At 47.7% G+C, this 27,545-nt stretch overlaps 1 protein-coding gene across 3 annotated transcripts in view; it reads left to right on the top strand.

Annotated features, from left to right (window-relative positions):
* The window catches only part of MOB3A (MOB kinase activator 3A), a 269,915-nt gene that overhangs the window by 187,694 nt on the left and 54,676 nt on the right, over window positions 1–27,545 (top strand). For all 3 annotated transcript variants that reach the window (XM_069649508.1, XM_069649509.1, XM_069649510.1), the window contains one exon: window positions 6,749–6,951. In XM_069649508.1, coding sequence (XP_069505609.1) covers window positions 6,749–6,951 — 203 coding nt within the window. The remainder of the gene's footprint in view (window positions 1–6,748; window positions 6,952–27,545) is intronic.

Here is a 27,545-nt window from a genome sequence, read left to right as displayed (position 1 = left end):
GCAACATAATGTGCATAGCAAATGCATCTCGTTTTTGTTCCAGTTTACTTTTAGTGCCTTACACTGTGGCACTGGATAGTGGGCTGCACCCTACTAATGAACTTGTAATTGACAAGCGAATAGCACCAAGATGAACACAATACAAGAAATAAGATAAGCTGTGCACTCTCGCTTTCTCCATTTTTCATCTTTGCCTCTAGGACCATTGGTGGGTGGTGGTGTGGATCTGCCCAGGGGTGATATTTCCCTGATGAACAGTTAATAGCAGTAAGGCTGTTGTTCCTTTAGGACCTGGCTCAACAAAGGTAAAATTATTGGGTGGATTAATAGCAATAAACCTGATAAAACAACAAGGTTAAACGGACCAATTTGGTAAACATATTTAAAAAGATCCCCCTCCTAAGATCCCTAACGTCAGATGATATTGATGGAACACTCACCTGGTATCCACAGGGACGTCACTCAGCCTGTTCTGACCTCTTACGACCTCGAACCCTTCCCTGGAGTCTATTCAACTGGAGACTGGGCCTGAAACACAGTATTGGTAGAGTTTAACTCCCTATTGTCTGTGTGCTTGAACCGCTTCTTCCCCGGGGTCCAACCCTTCCCTTTGATCCACAGCTCACCTTGTTTTCTTAGAAAGTGTGCTCTCTGTCCTGCTTTCAGCGCAGGGGCGCGTTGATTGATGCAGGCTCGTTGCTGCCTAGTTACTTCACTGGCAAGAGTCTGACAGGTAAGTATGAGTCTTTTGAACAGTTCTCTAACTTCGTTCCTTTCCTTCCTTAGATGATGGCCGGCGTCCGGGGATGGCGACGTGCTGCTGAGATGAGTAGCGTTGAAGGTGAGTGAGAGCGTGATGCTCGATGCGACCCTTTCGTATTTGTATTGAACAGAGTTATTTTTCTGTGTCTTTTGTGCCGTGACGTTTTCAGCATGGATGCCGGTTATGAAAAAGAAATGCGGTGAGCAAGTGCGGTATGCGGCGCCTCTAGATGTTTCCGCGCTAACCTGGAGTGTTTTTTCTCTCTTGCAGTTGGATGAGAAGTTCCGGAGACAGAGTTCCCCCAGAGCGGCTGGGATTCAGGTAAGCGTTTGAAGCTCGTACAGTCTTTAAAAATAAGTGAAGATTTGCTGAATGCTTACTGATGCCTTTTTTCTGTTCTTTTCCCTTTTCCTTAGGAAGCGGCGTGCCGGGATGGGAATGACACCGCCAAAGATGCCCGCAGAACAGAAGGAGCGATGAATGATGGGCAGAAGCGCCGCAAGGTAAGGCTGTTCCTAACGGTGTTCTTGTTCTTGCAGGAGCTGAGCGCAGAAGAAAGATGCAGGCCTACTAGAGACCGATCCGAACACGGCGAGTGTCACGCTGCATGTGCAGAAAACGCATAGCATGTTTCTCAGCCTGGGCATGGCTTAAATAGTCTCTGGGTATCCCAGGTGTTTCTGGGCTGAACCAGACACAAAGGACTAGGCTGCACATGCAGTTCTGGGAACCGAAATATGTGGGGGCATCCATCTTGTCTCCATCAATGCACTACAAGTCCAATCCCCAATGTTATCCTATGGGAGTGAGTGAGTCTGGTGCCACCTGCGCCAAGTCTGACTCCAAGTGGGTCTTTGGAGGGATGGAGAGGCCCTTGAGGGCCATGTAGGTGATTGTGGCCTGGCTCCAGCCTGACATCTTGGAGGGCTGGGGACATGAGGGGCAGGAATCATGACAATTGATGCCATTTCACTGCCCATCATTTACAGTTGTTGGGATTTGAGCTGGTGGCACTCATAGTGCTGTTGAAGCTAAGTCTTTCCTCTCTTTTAAGGAACCCACTATAATACCACCAGAGTTAGTGAGGACGTCCAATCCAAACCCTATACGAGACTCAAGTTCAGCATTGTCATTTATCACCAATCTTTTGAGTAATGGTCAAAATTGGTATTGGAGAACCTCAGACAAGGAACAGGGTGTGCATGACACCATTGAGATCGAAGATATCTTGTGTGCAGGAGCTAAGATGATTACACTTATGGTTCATTATTCTCCTAGTGGTCTTCCTTGTATTTGCATGTTGAAAGAAACTATGCTTTTGGTCCACCTGGTTATGGAAGGTTGTCATAACCTTTCGTGCCCTGCAGTTTGGGGGCTGGGAGTGATTGACAGCAACCTTAGGTTTAAATGGGAAACTATACGCAGTAAAGAATGGCTTTTATCGATTAAGCTGGATTTGGAAGAAAGTCTGCGGCCCATTTTGTTGCTTAACCTTTATTGGAATCCAGCAAGGCTCCCGTTTGAAGATATTGAGGAAGGCCTGAGCAATGTTCTTTGTGAATGGTATGAGATGGGCAATGGGAAACTTATTGTGCAGGGAGGAGACTTGAATTCGTTGTGTGCTGATGGAGCATCATCGAATAATATTGGGGCTACTCCTTCTATCCTCCGCCCTAATGTTAAACGTGGTATCCAATGGGATCTTTTCTTGTGGGAGTGGGATTTGGCCCTGTTGGACCACTCTCCGTCTTTCTCTTTCTCTACCTCTACCATAGAGGGCCCTATAGTTCTAGGATTGATTTTTGTTATATTGCTAATGGCATTGGGAATAAATAGTCATTTGAAACATATCTATACTGATTTAGGAGATCATATTCCTCTTTGCTTTATTTTGACTATTTCCGCTCCGATTATTTTCATCTCAGACCGGACTTCATGGGGCTCTCCATTAGCAAACAAGGGAGGACAGTCTCTTGGAATAGGAAAACTATCTTCCAGTTTAAACATAGACTTACTGAATCTTTGGCTAATATGACTCCTTTTATTCGTATGGGGACGGGGACTGGGACTAGAGGCTTCGAGAACTCTTACTACAATATTATACTGTCTTGTGCTTGATAAGGTTAGCAGTTTTGGTCCTAAGGTTAACATCAAGCCTGGTAGATAGTTGGGTTATACCACAATATACCATTCTAAGCTTCTTAAACGTAGGGACATGGCTGCTCTCAAAAGGCAAGCTTTGACGGAATGAGTATGCGACCCTCAAAAGAAAAATCTCCCAAAGACATACAAACTTTGTTAGATCCCTATGGATGGATGGATGTCTTGGGTCCCATCAGACCATCCTGGAACATCTTTGTAAAGGGAAGGAGGGTACATTTGGTCTATTATCAATGGGAGTTTTGAGACTAATGAGGAAGGTCTGGACTGCCCCATGCAGGATGATGTCTGGGTTTCCTATTATAAATTAATAAACTAATACATTTGCCCTGCCTATGAATTTCAGTGAAATCGGGCCTCTTGATTTGGGGTACCTGTTGTAAGTCAGTGCACTTGGGATTATGATGACATCTTTTGGGCTATTGGTAGACTGAAGCCCTCCCGTGCCCCAGGTCCTGATGACATTCCTCCGTTTGTACTCAGTCTCCCAGTTTATGGGCTGAACTTCTGAAGCCTATATTTAATCACATCTTCCAGACCCTTACTGTCCCTGCTACTTGGGTACAGTCCATTATTGTACCCATTTACAAAAAGGGGGAGGGGGGTGTACTTGACCCTAACAATTAAAGGCCTATAGCGCTGACAGACGCTACGAGTAAAGTTTTTTTAATCTTACTTCTCAGGGACCTTAATTGTGTGGTTAAGTAACACTTTTGAGTACATTTCAGGTAAGGTTCAGGGAGGATATGGGTTCCCCCTTAAATGCGACCATCCTGGCTCACTTAAGACACTCTGTACATCATACATGAGTGGGGGATGTTTTCTTGGCTTCACTGGACTTGACCAGTGCTTTTGATGGTGTCATCAGGTCAAGGCTATGTTCTAAAATGCTCGATATGAATATCCTGTGCAAGCTTGTTCAACTTCTTGCATTATTGCACTCATACCACCATATCTGTCCGACCTACGAAGGAAGGGTAGCTATCGCGGGAAATATTTTCCTTTGTTAGGGTGAAACATGGCTGCACACTGGCCCCTATACTCTTCAACCTGCATGTGTGAGATTTGGAGAGACTGTGGCAGGCTCCTTCCATTGCACCCGCCAGGTGGGGGGGTGGTGGGGGGGTGGTGGTGGGGGGGGGGGGGAAGAGGGGGAAGAGTATCAGGTTGAAATGGATGGCCTTTGCAGATGATTTTATTTTATTAGATGGCACTCCGAGAGGCCTTACAAGGAAAATGCTGTTGTTTTTTGAATATGCTGTGGCCAACAATCTCCTGCCTAATGCGTCCAAATTAAAGGTCCTTGTTTTCTCTAGGGGAATTAAGGTGCAGAAATATGCTTCGGCTGTGGGGGAGGAAAAAGTGACCAGGTCAAGGCAGTTACCTCTCTTGGGTACAACCTTACTAACCGGGTTAACCTTGAATCTTGGAAAACTAGTCTATCTGATAAGGCTTACAAACTAAAAGCTCAGCTTAATTTTTGAAACAAAAAGTATGTACAGTTTCACTGCTTCCTGTGATGCGATACTACCTGGCCAAGTTTGAACCCATTATCTTATATGGCCTCGATTTGTCAACTCATGATATGGGTTCCACCCCGAATATGATGCAAGGGAAACTTTGGAAGGAGCTGTTTGGCTTATCTATGGCCATTCCAAATGCAGTCATAAGACATGAGCTTTGTCTAGTATCTTTGAAATCTAGATATGTCTGGAAGGTGGAAGGACCCCCCTTCGCTACCCTCCACTAAAAACTCGCTTTGAGACCCTTGGTTTGGCAATGAATGCAAAACTGGTTCCTTCAATACAATAGTTATGTGCAAGGATGATGTCTGTCCTGGCTTGTCTTGGGTTAACAGTGGAATATCTTGTGCAACAACCAGGGATCCTTAAGAGGACTCTGTTTAGGGCCAACTGGGTGGAGACTGTTGATTGTATTGCCTCTTATTCTACCTCTATGGGATATTCTTACTTTGTGCACGCAAGGGAATGTATACCGTTACATCTAAAGATTTCCTTGTGCCAATGCTCGCATGATTTAGGCTCAATCAGCTTCCCACTTATGAGAGGATCAAGTACTGGAAGGACCCCTCTATGTTGCCTGCTAGCAATTCTGCTTTATATCATTGTAGATTTTGTGGGGACAAGGATTCTCCTGAAACTGACATTTAGTTACCACATGTTCTTATTTTGATACTATACTTCTGAAGACTTTCAAGGATACATTTTAATTGGAACCTATTTTATGTATGGTTTTTATGAGATTTGTATGTGGTAATTTTTATTCTTCTTTTGATATGTTTTATGTTGTGTAAGGGTTTCTATAAACCGTGAATACAACAAATAAATAAAAATAAAATGTCAGTCTGTGTTGTATATTTGTTGGGTAGTGGGGGGCTGTCTGGGGGTGGGGGGAGAGGGGCTCTGTGGAGGGCTCCTCTCAAGGCAAGTGGAGTCCCATTTGGGTTTTGTGGCTCCTGGTTAACTCTGCTGATCTAGCGCCAGACACCACCCCCTGCACCCCTCACACCGTGTACTCTGGCGTCCTTGGGCTGGCTTGCAGTGTGATTCTTAGGAAGATGCCACATAGGAGCTCCATCTACGGTCTCTATTCTTTCCCACGGTGCTGCCAGAGTAGCACTTGCTTATGTTTGTCTACAGAAACCAGGTCTCTCGGGAGCTGATGCTTCTTTTCTCGTGGGTGGCTACTTTATTAGGCTTCCACAATTAGAGAAGAAAATACTGACATGGGGTGGCGCTATTCAGTAGTGCACAAAACAGACTGGCACTTTGAGGGCTGTGGAGAGAGGAATTGGGGCCCTCTGAACTGTCACTGTCCACCTCTAGGTTAGTACTAGCTCTCTATTTCTTCCTAGTATACCTCCTGTTGCAGGCTAATTGGCGGGGGGTTCCCATCCGCTCTTCACAAGGCCAGGGTACTGGCCGATCCAAACTATGCAAAGGCCTCGGGATGCCATGTCATCTCTGTAAAGGCTTCGGAGGCTTGTGTGCATTAAAATCTTAATGGTGTACAGAGGTGAAAATCTGTTTGAATCATCGTCGTGGAAGCTTGGATGACAATCGCATCAGTGAGACATCTGTTCACTACAGACACACGTTTCTATTCACACTCCTCAGGAAGTTTCTTGTAATGCTGTTAGTTTTGCCTTATTGTTGTAGTTGTCTTTACAATATATCATTTGATTTTTGCTAAATGGACTATTTACAACTTGGATGTAACAATGGTTCTCCATTTGGGCTGTCTGGCAGATGTGATCTTGCTGTATACCAAGTTGCCAAAATTTCTGTTTGAGTGCTTCTGTGCCATTATTCTGTTAACGCCAGCTCCTACCCAATGTTCGCTTGCAGTATATTTCCTCCTTCCTTCATCCATCCAGCTACAGATGGACTTAATGGAAGCAAGTACACAAAAGATATTTTTAGGAGCCATCCTACACATGCAAGGGTTTTTAAGGGGTTGTCTGTGCACAGTCTTGGACATCGAGCAAAGAAATAATGAACCCATCCTTTTGCACAACTTGTATGCTAAAAGGGGAGTTATCCAATGAGATAAAACTAAGCCTTGACGTTGTTTCACGAGGAATGATTATGATTGGTTATTTATAACCAGCTTAATACCCAGAGGTTTCAAAGCTGCTCTGCGTTGTCTTGCTTCCAAGGCGATCACGTTGCCCCTGAGCTATCCTCCTGAGACTGAGTAACGTCTTCTGCTTCTTTTTGTGTTAAAGGAGCTCTAACCATCCTTTCTTTTGTGCTCTCTTCACAATTTTTCTCAATGTAACTAACTTATGTTTCAACCAAATAGGTACCCCATTTCCCAAGAACTTCATGCAAGTGGTGAAGAAGATTCTGTCCAGACTGTTCCGTGTCTTTGTTCATGTGTACATTCACCACTTCGACAGAATCATTCAGATGGGGGCCGAAGCCCATGTGAACACCTGCTACAAGCACTTCTATTACTTCGTCATTGAGTTCTGCCTGATGGATACCAAGGAGTTGGAGCCACTGGTGAGTGTAGATTCTGATGGGTGCAGGAAAGACTACATTTGTTAAGAGTAGTAATGCGATGTAGGACTAAATGGCACCTCCTAGGGTAGTGCAGGTGCTTTCAAATTACAAACTCCAGTTCTTGTCTGACACTGCAGCTATACAATATGAAGACTTGTCAGAGCCAGCATTTCTTATAGCACTTGGCCATCAGTCCATAATTGGAGGTAGTCATCCCTGGCATGCGGATGGGTCCAGACCTTGATGCAGAGCAGAAATTTAATAAAATGTTTTTTTAAGCAGTGCATGGGACCTTTTATATGTGGCACTTGCCTCCCTTGCTTATGCTCCCCATTCCAACCTCCAGCCCTGTTCTCTCCACATTTGGGCAGGAGCTTTTTAGGAGTGGCTGGGCTTTACTGTGCATCAAAATGTTTGGAGTGACTAGGTACAAATCACCCCTGGGACCTCTTCTTCTGCAAAGAACGTTGGGTGCAGTCAGTCACTGTTTTCGAAGGTGAGTGCACTTTTTTTGATCCAATCCTCTATGGAACATCAAAGCATTAGTGGAAAATGAGATGGTGGGTAGTTTCTCAGACATGACCGCCATGGTTGGACTTTACTCTTGTGCCACTCGGTCAGGTGGGGTACCTTGTATCCCTTCCTAAACTGAATGGTGGTAGTCACTGGGGTTCTTCCTGAGATGCCTTTGTGGGGCTTACACTAATCTATCGACCAAGGGCAATAGGGCCCACTAGTACTCATCTGGAGGGTCATGTTTCAAGTGCTTTGGCCGAGGACCTTTTCAGGCCAATTCAGTTGGGTACACCTGGTCTCGAAAGGGATTTGGAGTACTTTTACAAGGACCCTAATGGCTTGCTTGGAAATCTCCAGAAGGCAGGGCCTATAAGCAGTTCCAGCACCATCCAGTTCACAGGGAAAAGGAGTGCAACATTCCCCTTCTCATGAGGGTTCACACCACAGCAAGCACCTACATGTGCAAATCAGTTTACAGATGCCTTGGCTACTTTGGTTATATGCCCTGGTGTGCTTTCCAGGACTAGGCTGAGGTCAGGGGTGTTTGCAGAGTTGGATTCAGGAGATTGTGACGTTTCCCCTGCAGAAGAAACTCCTACTCTATTAGCAGCAGCATTTTTTCGCAATTTGAAATAGACCTAAGTTATTAATTGTGCATTAAGTATTTAGTCTGTTCTGGTTATTAGACTGGGTGTGGTGGTATAACCAGGAGGTGGTGAAAGGAATGAATGTGTATGATGTTAGGATATGCATGTGTTCATCAGGACTAATGTGGTGTCAGAAAATATTTATTCCATTTATATAAATAGTGAATTTTTCATAAAAAAATAAATGAATAAGAAGTGAGAATGTAATAGTTTTTTGAGCAGTAAAGAGGTATGAAGACATTAACTCAGACATGTCTAGTTCTGTCGGTACAATTGGTCTTGATCAATATTGTGTTTTAAATATTGGATGGCTACTCGGACAGCAGGAGTGGTCCCAGTCATTCTTATGACTTTCTTCATCCCAGACATGGTAGCTTTGACACCCAGGCTAGACTGATCCTCATCAATACCAAGGGACCCATGTTACCTTTCCTTTGTGCATTCTTCCTTGTTCAGGTCTCCCGAACCTACTGCCGCCAGCAGCAGATCATTATTTGCCTCCCACACGGTCTGCCACTGGGTCCTATTGCACCACAAGGCCCCAGGCCACCCCAAACCTCTCGGGATGAGTCTTCTCTCCTAGCAAGTTTTCATACTTTCATGACACCTCCTCGCGAGGGGAAGAGTTTTTCCAAAGGTATTGTGAAAAAAGTGTTCCTTAGACCTGTGGTCCCTTCTCTGCCGGTCAGACCTCATTCTCCTCACCCAGGGATCGGAGTAGACATTTTAACCATGCTTTTCCAACACCAAGGCTATATATTTGGATGGCTACCAGAGTGGTCTGGTGAAGAACATCCCACTGGATGAAGACCTATAGTTCTCACTCTCCTCCTACACACCTGATGCCTCTTCTACCAGCACTGCATTCTCTAGCTTCCAATCCCTACTATAGGACTCGTTCTCCTCTCACTTCCCACTGCTTACTTTCACCCCTAAATCTCAGCATCCTCAACCATGGGTCACCCCATTCATATGCTCTCTGCTCGCAGACATGTGTCAGCTGCTGCGCAAAAGGAGGTGTACCCACTTGCATGAGGACGTGCAACTGTATCTCTCGGCCCTGAACTCCCTCAAGTCCACTTTTGATAGAGCGAAAAGGAAATTCTACCTAATCCTCATTGACTCACTCCAACCATTCTCACTGGCTACAGGGCACCATAAACTCACTCCTAAGTCTGACTGATCAACTGTCCAGCTTACAAGGGGCTCTTCCCTATGTCTGACCCCCCACGCGCTCTGCCTCCTCTACCTTGGCCCCAGCCACGGCTGGGAAGGCTTCTCTGCGTGCAACACGCTTACACCGTGCCTTCTGAACAAGCTAGCTCGGTGGAGGGAGCTCTTCGGAAGGTTGCCTCTGGATGACAAAGGAATTGATCAACCACATGTCCAGGCCTAAGGTAGCAGCACTTTTTTCATCAGCACCCCACAAAAGCGACTCCTTTCTGAGGAAGCGCACCAGCGGGAGGGCCCTTTCAGGTTCTTGTACCAGGGTGGGCACCAAGGCTGCTACAGCTGCCGGCAACCATGCCAAGGGGTCACGAGATCCTACCGGTGTAGTCAATGAGGGACCGCAAGGTTCTATTACCGGGGCTGCACCCTAGTACCGGACAAATGTCTGAGGGGGGCGCCTGTATGCATCACTACTGGTGACGCAGCCGAGGGCAAGTACGCCTACCAGTCCTCGTCCTGAGGCGCAGGGTAGACCTCAGCCTCCACCGCCAAGAGTCTTGGAAGAGGCCGGGCCCACTGAAGCAAGCACCACGACACAAGCACGTGGCGCGCAGCCTGACAAAATGCCCGCCAGCCCAGAGAACATGGCTCCTCGTCTGACACCATACCCCTTTGGTGAACAGGCAGGGGAACGAGGTTCCAGATGGGACTGGTCTTCACAGGGCACGTGGCCTATGGCATATCCTTTGTTGCAGGGCAGATAACACCCGCAGACAGTAAGGCAGGTTACGCCCAGGTCTCAGCCCATGCCTGCGCCACCAAGCGCTGCACCAGCCTGTGAAGACAGGTTTTTTTTTTAAGTGTATGACCCTCATGAGGTCTCTGCAGATGGGCATAATTCTCAGGGATGTGATCAGGGACATGCTCCCTCCAGTTCTGCTGCCGGCACCCACGGCCACTCCCCCCCCCCCCCCCCCCCCCCCCCCATAATTCCAGCGAACCCACCCTTGGTGCAGCTGCCCCTGCCAGCTCCCACCACGCTGGCTCCCACGCAGGCTCCTGCACCTCAACAGCCGCAGTCCCCGGTCAGTACGCCGCAGCCACAGGCGCCCAGCACTCCACCAGCTGCTCCAGAGCAGCAAGACCCCATCGGCCAAGGCCTTCCATGAGTGGCTCACCCGCTTGGCCGAAAACATGGGGCTTCCTCAGCCTGAGGTGGAACAACCAGAGGCAGGGGTCCTAGCAGAGGTCCTCACTCTGTCCCACAGCTAGAACGGGTATCCTGATGCAAAAAGACATAGTGGCACTAGCCAAGAAGGGATGGCTTAAACCCCACTCGGCGCAGCCTTCCAACAGGCGCCTCAATGGCAAGTTCAGGCAGACTGAGGGGGATCCACTCTTGCTGTCGGCATACCCTCAGCCACACTCATCAGTGATCGCCGCAGCTTCGCTCTACTCCAAGCAACCATCATCTTCAGCTACCTCAGCCTCTGCACTCCTGGGTAAGGAGGAGAGGATCCTGGAAGCATATGTGAAGATGATTTATTCCAACGCTTCCCTTGATCTTCGTCAGTCTAATGTAGACGCTTTGCTCACTGCTGTCAACCAGAGGCTTTGGTGGGTAATCGCTGACTTTCTTCTGGCACTTTCAGTACAGAGCAAGGCACGCTTCCGAGGCCAAAATTGTAGCACAGGACATTATGGAGTCCACTGTGGCGCACATTCTCAGGCTGTGCTATTTGCATCGCTACGGACATGAGGGCGGCTTGGCTACGGGCAAGCAAGTTCAACCCGGATGTCCAGGAGCACATATTGGCTCTTCCTTTTGAGGGTGGCGACCTGTTCCATTCTACTATGGATGAGGAACTGGATAAGAAGAAAAACAGTTCAGACTGTCAAATCTTTGTCCATCCTCACTAAGGCCCACCCCTAAGACATCCAGCCAGACGCAGCGGTCAGACAAGGGTCGGTCCTTTGGCGGTTTCTGTGGCTTCCAGGAATGACGGTCCAGGCAACCCAACAGGTCTCCCAGCCAACACCAGTGCAAACACAAGGCTGCGCACACGTTTTTATTATTTATTTTTTTTGTTAACCTCCTCAGCTGGAAAAAAAGCATGAAATGCCCATCCGAGTCCACGTGTCTCCAGTGGGGGAGGGCAGGCTTGCCCTTCACCCCCAATGCTGGCGCACAAGGTTCGTGGATCCCTGGAAACCTCAGTAGTGTCCATGGGCTACCGCCTACCAATCTCTCCTTCCCCTCTGCTCCCACAGATTAGGACAGCAACTCTGTTGGCGGAAATTCGATCACTCGGAGAGTCGGGCAGTAGAAGTTGTCCCACTCTCCCAGCTGGGTCTGGGCTTATATTCACAGATTTTCACCATACACAAGAAGAATCCAGCAGGCCTGAGAGTTGTGTTGACCTTTCCCTTCAAAAGTTCAAGATGGTTACCCCAGCACTTATAGCAGACACACTGTACATGGGAGACTGGATGTGCTCCCTGGATCTGAAGGATGCCTACCTACACTTCCCGATCTGGTCGCCCCATCGGTCCTTTCTAAGTTTCAGGATCATGGGCTTTCATTTCCAATAGAAGGTTCTACCCTTTGGCCTCAATTCAGCCCCCAAGGCATTTACAATACTAATGAAGCAATGGCAGCCCTCCTCGGGGCTGAGGGTTACCATGTCTATCCATACCTAGACAACTGGCTTGCCAGGGCAGGGTCTCTGGAGGCAGTCCACCACACCGCCTCCTCTGTCGTGAATACTCTACGCGAGTTGGGATTTTCCATCAATTTCAGTCACATCTGGAGCCTACACAGAATCTAACGTTCCTGGGCCTCGAGTGGGAGACAAGCTCAGAGTTATTTTTCCCTGGAAGGACGAGATCACAGCCATCAAGAGGGCCACAGGCATTTTCTCAGCAGAGCAGTGACCTCGGCATGGTGCTACTAACACCTCCTGGGCATCAAGCCTGCATGTTTCCTGGCAGTGCTATACACTAGGCTCAAAATGAGGCGCTTGCAGCTACACTTCGCAGCCTCCTGGAGTCGGGGGAAGGGTTCCCAGGCAGAGCTGGTCAGCATTCCTTTTCAACAAGACCTAGTCTGGTGGAGCACGGACTACAACTTGCGGATAGGCAGGTCCTTCCGGCATCCAGCACCACAGGTTACCTTCACCACAGACTCATCCCTAGAGGTCTGGAGAGCTACCCTGGACAGCCACAGTATCCATGGTGTTTGGTCCCGTCGGGAGCAGGAGGCCCACATCAACTGGCTATAGTTGATAGCCATCTGGCTCCCTCTCAAAGCCAAAGCCTTCTTTCTTATGATCAGTGGCAAGGCAAGCCTGATTCAAACGGATAGCTCCACTAGCATGTATTACATCAACAAGCAGGATGGCACCAGGTCTCCAACCCAATGCACTCTAGAAGTCAACAATTGTGAGTGGGCTCTGGTAAACGGCATGCACTTGGCCACCTCCTGGGGGAGTCGAACCTGGAGGCGGACAGGCTTAGCAGGCTGGGTGTGGACAATTACGAATGGCAGTTGAATGATCAGGTCCTTCAGGGGATCTTCGACGGATGGGGTCATCCTCATGTGGCTCTCTTTGCCACCTGGTCCAACAGGCGGTGCCCCAGTTTGCATCCTGGCAGGGACAGGGCTTGGGTTCTCTGGGTGATGCGTTACAGATGCAATGGAACATGAACGCATATGCCTTTCCTCCCACTCCTCTGGTACACAAGGTGATCTGCAAGAAAAGGGAGTCCCGCACCTCAGTATCATTCTGATTGGTCCTTGGTGGCCGGCGAGGCCATGGGTCTCGGACTACTTAGTCTTTGGGATCAGCCACCTATGCACCTTCCACTAGGCCAGCTAACCTACGACCTCAGCAGGAAGGCACGGTTGTCTATCCTGTCCCCCAGAAGTTAGCTCTCTCAGCATGGTTCCCGACAGGTCACACTAATGCATTTGCATCCATCACAGGCTAACCTAGACATCATGCAGGGTGCTAGGAGTGATGCTACCAGGATCCAGTACACAAGCAGAGATCAGTACAAAAGCAAGTGGACTAGGTTTTGTCACTGGGCTGAGTCAAAGGATATCCATCAGCTGACCTGCACGTTGGACGACGTGCTATCCATCTCAGCACACTTCGCACACCCGGGGTGCCAGTAGACACATGCTGCACCTATCTGGCGGCCATCAGAGCCTACCGGAACTCAGAGGAGGCGGTCTTCTCATCCTCCAAACCCGGTGGTTAAGACATCTGGTGGGCTTCACCAGACACTACCTGCCTATCAAGAAGCCACACCCTGTATGGGACCTCAACGTAGTCTTGGGCGCTTTGGTGCATAAACCTTTCGCGCCAGTGGCGTCCCCGGACATCAGGCTAGTCACTATTGACATCCCTCCTGGTGGGCCTTAGGTCTGCACGGAGGGTCAGTGAAATCCAGGCACTGGTGGCTTCAGAGCCTTCCACTACTTTTCACAGGATCATGGTGGTGCTTAGAAAGCACCCTGCCTTTTTACCGAAGGAGTCTTTGTTTCACCTGAATGAGGAAATAGAGCTACCCACTTTCTTCGCAGGCCCTAAGGGCGAGACTCGGAGGGTATTGCACTGTCTAGATGTTAGACGTGTTCTAAAATTCTACCTAGACCCCGGACCAAGAGCTTCCACAAGTTTGTCACCTTCGATGAGTCAAAGCCAGGCTATCAGGCTTCCAAGTCCTCCATAGCAAGATGGATGGTCGCGGTCATCAGGGCAGCCTATGAGGGGCAGCACAAACCACTCCTGGCAAATATGCGATCTGAGCCAAGGCCACAGCAGTTGCGTTCCAGAGGCACGTTCCGTGGCAGGTCATCAGAAAGGCAGCTACATGGGCCACGCCTTTTGGCCTTCTGCAAGCAATAGTGCTTGGATGCCGGCTCCAGGTCAGACGCAGCATTTGGGCAGGTGATCTTAAGGAACTTGTTTTCTTAGGAGGGTCACCTCTCCACCCTGGCGCTACATTCAGTTGTAATCGCCCATATGGAGGAAAGGCGACGGGACGTAATTATAAGTTATTCACTGTAGTGACTAACATACTACTAGTCCATAGTCCCCTTACCTCCATATGTCCCACCATCCTCCCCCTAATAAAAGTGGTGTCATTCGGCAATGGTAATGTAGACACGTCAAAGGGGACTGAGGAGAATTTTTTTCCGGTAAAAAGTGTCCCGTCTCCCGTCCCTAGCGAGGGATGCCCATACAGTATGGAGGAAAGGGGACTATGGACTAGGAGTACGTAAGTTACTACAGTGAGGAGCTTATAATGTAGTGGCCTCTCGCCTCACTGAACTCTAAAACTTGTCCTTTGACTCTGCCGCCTTTCCCTCTGTTTTCAAAACAGCCACAGTCATCCCGATCTTAATTCTCCTCGACTTGTCTGCTGCCTTTGACACTGTTGATCACTCTGATCTCATTAATAATCTTTCTTCTTAGGATTCATGAAGGAGTGCTTGCCTAAATTGAATCCTACCTTCCACCTTGCCAATTCTGTCTCCTGGAGCAACACCTCTCAACTCACTCCTTTGTTGATGTACCACAAGGCTCTCTTAGGTCCGCTACTCCTTACACCTTTGCACTTGGGGGAAATAATCTCTGCCTTTTGGTTTCTCATAAAAAATTCTTCACGGGCGACACCCATATCTTCTCTTTTCCTGATCTCTCCTCAGATCTATCAACATTTCCGCCTGTCTCTCGGCCGTTAAATATTGGATGGCTTTGCACTCTGTTAACCTCTACCAAAACAGAGGTGGTGGTCTTCCATGCCAAAAGATCTCTCTCCTCTGCCTATCCAGTTCACATTTGACAATGTCCCCTACTCTTCTTCAGCTTAAAGCCTCAGCGTCATCTGACCCTTCTCACACCTTCTCTACTTTCATCTCCCAAACTGGAACATCAGCTCGCCTCAACCTCCTAAATATTAGGAAAACCAGGCACCTTCTTGCTTTCAACACTGTCAAGCATCTCTTAACCACTCTGGTCTTTCTAACCTGGACCACTGTGCAGGCATCCTCTTTGGTCTCCCCCAACTATGCTTTCTGTCCTCTCGACAAGATCATTAACTTTGCTACCAGGGCTCTTTGAACTCCCTCACTTTACACCTACTTCCTTGTACCGTCATAGCTGGTTGGCTGACTATGCAAAACTGGGCCAGATTTAAATGTCTTCTCCTGGGTCACATATCTATCCACAAGAAAGCATCACTGTAGGCACCCTCTTCTATCCAACTCTTCAAGACTTCTAGTAATCTCTGCTCTGCCTACTCGACTACACTTGTGGCTCCTCGCCCTCCCTGTGCTTCCTTTCGGTTCCACTCTTCTTGCTCCACTTGCATGGAATGCCCCGCCCCACCTGGACATCAGAGAAACATTCCACACAGATTTGTTCAAAACCAAGCTAAAAACCCACCTTCTCGTCTCAGAGGTACCCTCTTAACCTACCTCACATCTGCCTGCTAGCTAACATTTTTCCCTTGCCCCTAACCTGCCTCTGTCCCACACGTCCTCTGCCTCCACTCTAGCACTTCACCCATCATTGTCACATCCCAAGCACAGCTAGCCATACCACCTACCTGCACTTAAAAATGTCCAATGTTCGTTGTCCTTAATCTATGAATTTATATATGTCCACGTATTTATTGTCCCTGGTGACTGTTTAATTTACTGCCCTCCACAACCTGGTCGGAATGTCCCTCAAACTCACTCAATTGTAAAAAGCTCCCTGTGTCCCGTCAAATATGATTTTCTCTTCTATTGTACGTTCTTTTGAGATCAAAACAGCATTTTTTCTCCTGTATATAAATAAATGAATCCTTCCATGAAAGGATTTTATTTGTCATTGACTTTTTGGGACTAGAAGTGCCGGTTGCACCTCCAACTGAGACGTTCTTGTTGCTGCTGTGCAAGTTAAATTAGGGAAGATCATTACAACCATGTTTTTTCTGGCCTTCTTGAGGATGCTTTGCGGCGAGAATATAGTTATATTTATTTTCCTCTAGTGGCAGAGGCAGAATTATCCATACTCAAACCATTTGTCTCACTTGGCGGTAGTCTTTGGCGTTGGCTCGAGGTAAGCTGCCGTCATCCACTCTGGTCCAACCTCATTGTCTCCCTCTGGCATAGAGAAGATTCCTGGATAGTTTCAGTATGTAACACCTCCATGCTTCTGCACTAAGCAAACTCTGATGCTTTCATAGATGTGCACAATGTTAAATTATGGTGACTGCTGAGGGACTTCAAATGTTACCTGCTGGATGACGAAAAGGAACAAATCATGGTTATCCTGTCGGAAGCTAGACTATTGGCACATGACATTCTATAGGCAGCTAGTGGCAATGTGTGCACATGAGCAAGTAGCATGTTTGGCATTGGTCAAGCGGAGCGCGGCACTGCTGATGGGAACAAAACATGTTAAAAAAACTCAGGACACAATGGTGCATAGCCTAGCTCTTGATGAGCTTTCACTTTTTACACCCCTCTACGGATCAAGAATAAACCCAGATGACGAAGTAAAATAACTGCAAGAAACTCACTTCGAGAAGAAAGAATTCCGAGGAACCACCTTCTCCTGTTTGATAGCCAAACTATGGAAATGATCCTGAAGTAAATGGAAACGACGGAAGACCACTTAACTGTAGGAGGCGGGTAAAGCATGGCTATTGAACTCGCCGAGATAAACCTATACAACCATCCCCACATGCAGAACACTATAAGCGTATACAAAGCCCAAGCCTCCTCTACAAACTGTAATCCCGGAATAAAGAAACTGTGCATAATGCCTGCAAAAAAAAAACTAACGCAACTACACAATACCCATAGACTGACCAAAACCCACTTACCAACTCCCTTTTTCTCCTCTGCACACACTCGCCATACATGCCAAGATGGCTAGCATGCAAACCACAACACTCTTTAACCAAGCTACAAACCCAATAACATCCACGACCAGAAAGACACTGGATGGATGTTGCCCATCCGGATACAAGAAGCCCCAATTTACAAAACCAAGCACACCCAGAAAGCTCAGACGCCAGTTGCTCCTGGTTCTGCAGGCACAAACAGATGATCACAGCCTCTATCGTATCCCTCTCGCCCGCTAACCCAACCCACCTTACCTTACAGAGCCACGTGAGCGCCTTGAGGACAAGGCAGCGATGCGTGATATAAATCAACTTAACATATACCATGCATGCGCAGGAGACCACCTAGGGAATTTGTCTGTTTTTTGTGATTACAAAGAAAGCCAAAGGATAGTTCATCATAATTTCGGATTGCAGTCCAACACAGATGTTCAAGATGTCACTGAATCTGATTTGTCCGTGATCCAGAAGGGAGCAGGGGGTGAAGTAGATGCCTACCCTAGATCTCCAGGATGCGCACTTGCATATTCCATTTTCTGCCCTCACTGTAAAATCCTGAGGTTTTCTACAGTCAATGGTTGTTTCTATTCAATGACCTCCCCTTTGACTTTAGTTAAGCACCAGAGATCTTCAACAATGTCATGACGTTTGTCACTGCATGGCTCAGAGGCTGGAGCGCCCACATTTATGCCTATCTGGATTATTGCCCGATTGTGGATTATCATGGGTTCCTACATTCTAGTCCCTCTGGTTTGGATATGCATGAGACACATTTCAGACTTTTCTGACTGGGATCAGTAGTTGCAGCCCAGGTGTTTCTAATACCAGACTTGTCCCAGTTCAAACAGGTCTTAGAATGGTGGGGTTCCCTTAAACCTGTCGAACATAACCTCACTATTGTGGCCGAATCCTCCATCTCTGGGAGGGGAGTTACATTGAACAGTCTGTGGTTTCGCAATTTCTAGAACTGGCAGTACGACGGACATCATGTCAGTGTGCTGAAGTTCAAAGCAATTTTTGTTGCCTTAAAAGATTTGATCAAAGGCTGCACGGTATTGATCACTGCGGATAATACTGTTGCCATGTTTTAACTTAACAAACATGGAACATCAGATTGGCCATTGTTTGTGGCCTTGCGTAAAGTTCTGGGACTGATGTACGGCCCATTTGATATTCTTGTTGAGGTCTCATTTAGCATGAGAACTAAATGATCAAGCCGACATGCTCGGGCCCCTCATGAATGGGACCTTTCCTGGGAAGTGGTTCTTCAGATCTCCCTGAAATGGGATTGCCAGCCCTGTTGCCTTCTGAGGGACAACATCCCATAAATGTGAACTAAAGCCAACTATGCAGTGCAGAAGTTCCTACATTAATGGTTTAGATGAGGCACACTCTGATATGATCTTGTACGCAACTTTTTTTTTTTATCAGTTAATACACTAACTACCAAACAAATTGGTAGGTGAGTAGATGGTGTGGGAAGGGCAATGCCTTTTTTTTGGGCATTTTAAAATGTTCATGTTTTTCATTTTATATGTAAAAGAAATGTCACACAATTTTATGTAAAATATATTCACCCTAGCATCAGAAGTACTAAATGCTTTCTCTACTTCTCAGCCTTCTTTCCAATTCTCTGCATTGCAAGCATCAGACTGCTGTCTCCTTCAGATATAGTGACTAGTTGCCGCATCACTCATGTTTCAAGCCCAGCTCATATAAAGTATTACCAACCACCACATCTTGTTTGTAAATTTGTGCTTCTAGGCAGGTCTGGAAGAGGCTTTGTTGCCACACCGTCTGGTCCTAGGGGTCTCATTTGGACACTCCTTGCAGGTATTTCTCAAACTTTCAGTTTCTAATTGGACATTTCAAAATTAAACTCATTGGCCTGCTTTCCTTCACTTTATGCCATATACGATCATCTTAAAGAAATGTACTGTTTGCAGCAGTCCTTTCTCTCTAGCTCACTCTTCAAGCTTGTGTGACTTGCTCAACCTTAATTTGCGGAGCACCTGTACCTTTTCCTGCAGGTGAGGACCAAAGCTATGGGGATCTTGTGATTTTAGCTCAACTGTTATGGCCCCAATGTATTGTACAGTGAAGAATGGAATAAGCTGTGCTGCTGAGCACTATTAACAACTTGAAACTTATTTTCCTGCTCTCGTCTCCCTCCTTTTACCTCCTTCCATCCCCCTTCCTCTGAAATGTCTGTGGGTCGATAAAAACTTAGGGCCTCATTATGAGGCAGGCGATCCCGTAATGAATGATGCCGGTACGGGACCGGCACCCTTCATTACTGGACGCCCTATTGCGAGGTTCCTTTGCGGGGACCCGGTAAGGATGCCTGGTAAAACCAGGTGTCCTTAGCGGGTCCCGCAAGGGGACCAGGGAGATAACGGGCCTGTTATTAACAGCCCTGTTATTAGCTCCCTCCCCATTCCATTGAGCCTTATGGGGGCTCAAATGGGGATTGGTTTTTCCAATGAGGACTTTTCGGGTCCTCCAAGGTTGGAATGGCCCGGTAAGTCCTCATTGGAGGAACCCAGTACTGGAACCCGGTATGGAGGCAGCCATGCCTGCCTCCATTCTCGTAATGAGGCCCCTTGTCTGTAAACTGTGTCTCCCGAGAGACCACGTTAAGGGTTCTTGTCTAGCAGGTAGGCTCTTCAAGCCCAAGACTTTGAAGGACCGATCTACCAAATGCTGGGCCCACTACGCCAGGCAGCTCGAGGCCATGGCAGTAGAAGGTGCTTTCAGCAACGGCAGCCACGCCACGTTTTCTGACGGTGAAGGCGACGGGGTGACATTGGTTACCCAAGCGCAGGCCCCCGACCCCGGAAGACAGGCTGGCTGCCTTGTTATGGGGACAACACCCGGTGGCGAAAGCGTCATCACTTCATCCACCACTAAGCACACAACACAAGGCCGAGACTCGACCCAACTGTCGAGCGGACGGCAACGCCCAACGTCAAGGGAAAGGTAATTGGAATCTCTGTCCTCTGGGTACTCTCGTTCGAGATCGCCGCATGATCTGTCCCGGACGTCGAAGGACAGTACGGACATCGCGCAAAAAACTCCCACCAAGGGCCGATCGTCCGTGGACGAAGCTCTGGTTCAGCCCGCACCCGAAATTCGACGTTCTGCGTTAAATCGGGTACTAGGCCCCAAACAGTCATGGAAACGCACTTGAGGGGGCCAAGGTAGGGAGAAAGAGTCCAAGAAAAGGTCCTATAAGACCCCTCGTAGGGAGAAAACCCCTTATAGGGAGAAATCTCAGGAGGCTAGGCCCAAAGAACCCGTATTACTTCCTCCAACAGATGAAGATTTAGGGCTCCCTTCCCAACCACTGGTCATCACTAGTAATTCTGCAATGGTCGGCTGAGGATATAGACTGGGTCATGAGGAGAATGTCCTGAATGGCCAACTTCTATGAAAAGGACCCTGCCTATTTCAAAAGTTTCCACTCCACTCCCCCCCACTACAGCACCCTCTTGGTCGCAGATCCCTGCTCAAGCCCCTGCTAAGAGGTCTCGCCCCGAGAATCCAGTGCAAGGCACGATCATTGATCTCTGACCCGGACTCCGACCATGAAGACCTCTCTATTCAAGAGGCAGCAGACCCTTATTACAAGGATGATGCAGCAAACCCTTATTTACGGGGATGATGAAGACCCTGAGGTTGACCTGAGGCAAATATGTATCCCATGGACTCACCTGTTGATCAGTATCGCCCGGTCATGGACTCGCCCATTGACAACCAACCCCTACTAAATGAAGTGCTCGTCAAGGTGGCAGAGCATTTTCAGATGGAAACTAGGGACGTACAGCAGGATAAGGATTTTGTAGAAGAAATCCTAGGAGATAAGAAGGCTGTCACACAGTTTATCCCTCTCCTCAAGTCCATTCAGGGAAAAATAGACCTCGCTGGAGACCCCTAATCTTATGCGGGCAGTGAACCCCCACATAGAGAAACTGTTTAGACATGCCCCTTCTGACTCTTTATATCAGAGGGCAACTGAAGCCTGATTCATTAGTTGTCACTGCAACAAGGAAGAGGACTGGTACTCCCTAGCGTACTCTGCGGCCCCGCCTGACAAGGAAAGCAAGAGACTTTACACAATGGGCAGAAAAGTGGCCTCCTCTGCAGCATTCCAGACTAGGATTGCTAACAATTCTACCCTGTTGGACAGTTACAACTGCCACAAATGGTATGAGGTCTCGGCCTTACTATATTCGGCCCCAGAACCACTTAAGTCTCAGATTTCCCATGTGGCCGCAAAAGGCAGAGCAGTGTCAAGCTGCTTATTAAAAACCAATCTTGACGCCGCGGACAACGCAGGCAGGATAATAGCAAAAGGGACTATTATCAAGCGTCACGCTTGGTTGTGCCAATCGGGTTTTAAACCAGAGACGCAAGCTACCCTTACCAACATGCCCGTTGAGCCCAATGTGTTCTTTAGCAAGGCTGTCGGACGCCTTAAAGGCAGCCAAAGATGAATACGATACTCTCAAGTCATTGGGCCAACTGACCAATAAACCTATTGGCCAGAGGGGAAACGGGAATTTTTCGTCGCTCACACAGCCAAAATTCACAGAGGGGTTCCACTTATACCCAAAGCCAAGGTAACACCTGGGGAAACTATCAGGGTCCATCCTCGCAGAATTACCCAAGAGGAGCAGGCAGATCCAGCTGACGTGGTAGAGGCAACTCCTCCCGAGGTGGCACGCCACCTCAAAAGCAGTGACTAGCCGCTCCAGGTGCCCTCCCATGCCTCGCCAGCAGGAGGGGCATATCCATCTTCACCCACTCATGGGAGGCAATCGCCACAGACAGATGGGTGCTGTCCCCTGTAACAGGCGGATATTGCATGGAGCTCCTCAGGCAACCCCGGAACCACCCCCCACAACAAAAGACCCATTCCAAGGAACACCAGCGTATCCTCCTCGAGGAAGTCGCCACGCTTCTACTAAAGAATGCCATCGAAGTCGTCCCGGCCAACCAGGTAAACAAGGGTATTTATTCAACTTACTTCCTTGAGCCAAAGAAAGATCTAACAATGCGCCCAGTATTAGATTTGTGCCCTGCAAACAAATGTCAAGCCACAAATGTTCTGCATGACTACGCTACAAGAGCTAATCCCTCTATTAAAAAAGGGGATTACATGGCAACATTGGATATGAAAGGTGCCTATTTTCATATTTCAGTGTTCCCAGCGCACAGAAGATTATTGCGTTTCAAGATGGCGAACCAGCACTACCAATTCAAAGTGCTGCCCCTTGGAATAGCCTCGGCTCCAAGGATATTCACAAAGGTACTGGCGGTTGTGGCAGCGCATTTGCGCAGGGGAGCAATCCCAGTGTACCCTTGCCTGGACGACTGGCTCATAACGGGGGAATCGCCTCTGATTTGCAGACAAAACATCCAAACAATCAACCTCCTTTCAATTGGGCTTCTCCATCAACGCGAAAAAATCAAGCCTAGTGCTAAGCACCTCAAAACAGTTCCTAGGAGCCGTCTTAAACACAGAGGAAGGATTGGTCTTAGGAAAGAGTAAAGAATGTGTTACTGCAAATACCATATCAGGCCTTCTGCCAGATAAGGGTGCGCAAAGCAAGAAGTTTAATAGGCATGATGGCGTCTTGCATTTACCTGGTTCCTCATGTGCGCCTGTGCATGCGTCCCATACAGGAGTGGTTGGCGAAACAGTGGTCTCGGGTAAGCAGTCAGTGGGACGATCTAGTGGTCGTTTCGCCAACTTGTACAAAATCTTCGCTGGTGGACGAGAAAAAAACCTAACGAGAGGGAAACCCTTCTGACCCACAAACACAGGCAGTGGTCACAACGGATGCCTCACTGGCAGGCTGTGGGAATCACTACCTTCACCACAAAGGTCAGGGTCCGTGGTCTCATACTGCAGCTCAGAACAACTTCTGGCAGTATTCAAAGCCCTTCAGTAATTCAAACCCCATTTAACAAACCTGTTGGTGCAGATCGTAACAGACAGCACTACAGCGTTTTATATTGACAAACAGGGTGGTACACGTTTATTTATTTATAATAATTTATTTAAAGCGCACGTCAGCCTGGGGGCATCGTGGCGCTGTTACAAATCTGTTCTCCAAATCTATCCAGACTTGCACAGAAAATCTGGAGATGGGCACTCAAACGGAAAATGTTCCTGTCATCGCAACATGTTCCAGGGGAACTCAACGCTCTAGCAGACTCATTGAGCAGAGATCCCCTACCAGAGAAACACGAGTGGCGTCTACACGAAGAAGTCGTGAAACACATTCTCTCAATGGGGTTTCCCAACTATAGACTTATTCGCCACAATTGAAAATCGTCAATGCCCAGACTTCGTGTTCAGGTTCCCCCAGCCAGGCTCCAAGGGGGAACGCCCTATGGATGAACTGGTCAGGGAAATTTACTTTCGGTTCGTAGTCCCGTAGCCCCCCCCCCACTCCCACCCACCCAACTCTTCTCATGAGGAAGGGGGGGAACGAGTCGTACAAGGAACTGATGACGCTTATCCTAATTGGTCGTATGTGGGCAAGACAACCGTGGTACCCACATCTGCGCAAAATGGCGATGTGCGATCCCATCAAACTCCCGTGCCAGTACAACCTAATCACCCAGCACGAGGGGCTAACCGTGCACCAGCAACCACACTCCATAAACTTGGCAGCATGGCTCCTGACGTCATAGATTTCGGGCATCTCGATCTACCGCAAAGATGCATGGATATCTTGAAAGAATCAAGAAAACCAAACAATAGGCACTGTTACTTTGACAAATGGAGACGATTTGTAATTTGGTGCCAGACTAAGCAGATCAACCCCATAGATTGTTCTCCATCTAACATTCTAACCTATATGCTCCACTTGCTAGATGCAGGGTTAGTGTTCAACTCCCTAAAAGTCCACCTGGCGGCCTTGTCAGCCTACACCACTTCCCATAATAAGGTCTCATGGTGGAAGGTACCAGTCATCAAAGCATTTATGGAAGGTCCAATTTCTAACCCACCGCCAGGTTGGGACCTAAATGTGGTACTCGCTAGGCTCATGGGACCCCCATTCGAGCGTATGCATAAGTCTACTCTCAAACACCTGATTTATGAAACTGCCTTCTTAGTAGCTATCGCTTCCATAAGAAAGGTTAGTGAAATCCAAGCATTGTCAGTGCAGGATCCTTTCCTTACTATAAATGAGGACACGATGGTTTTACGTACTCGCCCTAGGTTCTCACCTAAATTAATCTCCAAATTTCATGTAAATCGGTCTATTGAGATACCGTCTTTCTTCCAGCAGCCCAAAAGCTCTGCTGAGGTAAAGCTCCACACACTAGATGTGAGGAGAGCGGTCCTCTACTACGTAGACAAGACCAGACTGCACCACTAAGAAAGACCGATCAACTGTTTGTCTCCATAGTGCCAGGCAGAGAAGGTGACCGCATCTCTAAGAATGCCATCTCTAGGTGGATACACAGATGTATCCAACTGTGCTATTCCCTATCAGATAAAACATTGCCTTTTACTCCAAGGGCCCACTCCACAAGCTGTACTGGAGCCACTCTGGCTTTCATTGCAAATGTCACCTTAGACAGTATTTGCAAAGCAGCTACATGGAGCTCAATACCTAATTTCACTTGGCACTACTGCATTGACACTCATTCCAAGACAGATGCACAAGTGGGACAATCGGTTCTAAGACATTTATTCGCTCAGGAACCTTCTCACATCCCACCTCCTCGCACTGCTCGCTAATCTATGCACATAATTTGATCTAAGCAGATTCCACAATCCTCAGAAGGGATACATTACTCACTGTAATCGTATTTCTGATGCTTGTATCTGCTTAGATTCACATGCGACCTTCCCTCGCCTCAGAGAGAAGCTGCATGGAGGCCTATGAGCTTGTATGTATATGCTTGGATACAACTACTCACGCTACACCATGTCAGAAAAATAACAATCTGAGGGACCTATACGCGTGAGGGATCATGGGTACAGGGGACGTCACACTAGGATAGTAATACTGGCACGCCCTGTCGACATCCCTTTTCGAGTTTCGAAAACAACTGTAATACTCCACAGCTTCCACTAGATGTCAGCCTATGAACAGCATGTGAATCTAAGCAGATACAAGCATCAGAAATAAGATTACGGTGAGTAATGTAGCCCATCTATATCTATCAATTGCGTCCTAAACCCGGAGCACATGGGGGGGTGGGGAGGGTGGCGGTGTGGGCAACAAGGCAACAAAGCGGCATGCACAGGAATCACTGGGACAGGTAGTGGAAAGGCTGGACCTTGTACAACTTTAGAGGGAGGCACATGGAAATGAAGGGGGATACTCTTCTCGTTCAGGGGTCTATGGTTCCTTCTCCAGACTGGATTACATATTCGTGGGGAGAGTGGGTCTCCACCGGTTCGCGAACCCACAGTATTTAGATGGAGCACTGTCTGATCACTCACCACTGGTCGTGGGATTGGAGGCCGCACACCGACAACCGGGCATGAGGCTTTGGAGGTTGAGTCAGGGGTTACTGGGGGATGCGCAAACGCACAAACCTTGTGAGGGATATGGGGGTACAGTGGGGAGCATTTAAAGTAACGTTGCGGGGAGTGTGTATTCAGTGGGGGTCAGACGATCCCTGGGTGACACCATAAAAAAGCTGAAGGGGAAGATTCGGCAATTGGTGGTGGATCTGGCTGGAGAACAGCAAGTGGGGGAGCTACTGGCGGAGAGAACAAGTTCCCACCGGGGGCCCTGGATGCATTAGCACGATTTGATAAAGGGGAAATGCACTGAACGGATAAACTGGGAAGGAGATGGGGCGGGCCGACTTCTAGAATGGTTGGTCAACCGGGAGAGGTCGGGGGGGGGGGGGGGGGGGGGGACGATAACCCAGATACGGGACCAGATGGGTGGCTTGGTGTCATCACAACTGCAGATAAACAAGGTATTTCAAGAATATTATAAACACTTGTACTCATCGGAATTATTGGGACCTCCCAACTCCCTCACCATACCTCTGGTAGGATGAGCTCTGGCTTGGGTCCAGGTAGGCCTCCTATGTCAGGTGGGGAGGGGTCACTTCACTTCTTAACAGGATAAAACCCCTGGCACTGCCACATGATTAAAGCATAGAGGCAGGCATAAAAGGCTCACCTACATTTTTTGACACACTTTTCTAGTCTGGCCTCCAGGTCCACACGAGTAAGTCAACAAGTCGTATTTTTCAAAATATTCGCTTCTTTTGGCAGCTCTATACATAAGAGCTCAATGTGTCTGGAGGAAAGACGATTACCCATCTGACTGAAATGTCAGCTGCTGAGGTGCTCAAGGAACAATCAGACTCCTGCTGGGAGTAATGATTTCATGCCTTTTTATTGTACCTAATGTGTGTGTCTGTGCACATGATCTTTTCAAGAATGCCTGGTGGTGATCAGTGGTCTCAGAAGATGGGTGATTGGGAAGAGACCAGTACACAAAGTAAATCTGTGAAAATCTTTCTTCGCATTCCAAAAATCTCTAATTTAGCAATCTGATTAGACTCATTCATGGAAAATTTTTGAGCCCATATTGTTATTTTGAATTTATATAGCGCCTTATATATACCATTGGTATGGTCTGAAGGATAACAATATTATGCACATCATTGGAAATTGATCAAACCTCTCTGAACTCATAGCTGTTCATCTAGCTTTCAAAGCTCTCCTCCATTTAATGAGGTAGACTTAATTTATTGATCACAATACCATAACCATGTATTATCAAAACAATAGGGGAAGACTGAGATCAATGTCCCTCTTGAGAGCAATTTCAATCGTATAGCATTGGCTTCTAGCAAGAGGTTTGACAATTAGTGATATTTCTTAAAGGAATCCAGAATGCTTGCATGGATATTTTACACAGATCTTGTGAGGTAAAACGCACTACAAACTAAATCGTCTCTTGGTGCTTGCAAGAGTACCTTGATTGGGTCTTGTGACACAGTTTTCATCCCTGTTATTTGAGAAATGGGGTACTGTTCTCAAAGACGGAAAATGCAAAATTCGGAGACTTTGCTGCTTGGTTCCAAGATGCCACCATAACATCCAGTTCATGAACTTGACTGCATGGCTCTTGGGTTCTTGCAATATGGACTCTTCAACCTGACTGTGTGCATTCATCTACCCTATGCTTTCAAGTGGAAGAGATTCAATCTATAGCCTTGGGGGCAAATTATGCAAATCCCACATCTTGCCGAGAATAAATTATACTTACTTACGTTCTTTATCTGACTGATCATTTCTCCAATTTTCATCCTTCAAGGTTCATGGATCTCCATTTATATATAGAGAAAGGAGAAAAG

This window comes from Ambystoma mexicanum, chromosome 1p (assembly GCF_040938575.1).
Source record: "Ambystoma mexicanum isolate Mex_15411 chromosome 1p, UKY_AmexF1_1, whole genome shotgun sequence".
Taxonomy (NCBI): Eukaryota; Metazoa; Chordata; class Amphibia; order Caudata; family Ambystomatidae; genus Ambystoma; species Ambystoma mexicanum.
This window is presented reverse-complemented; position numbering and strand designations above follow the sequence as displayed.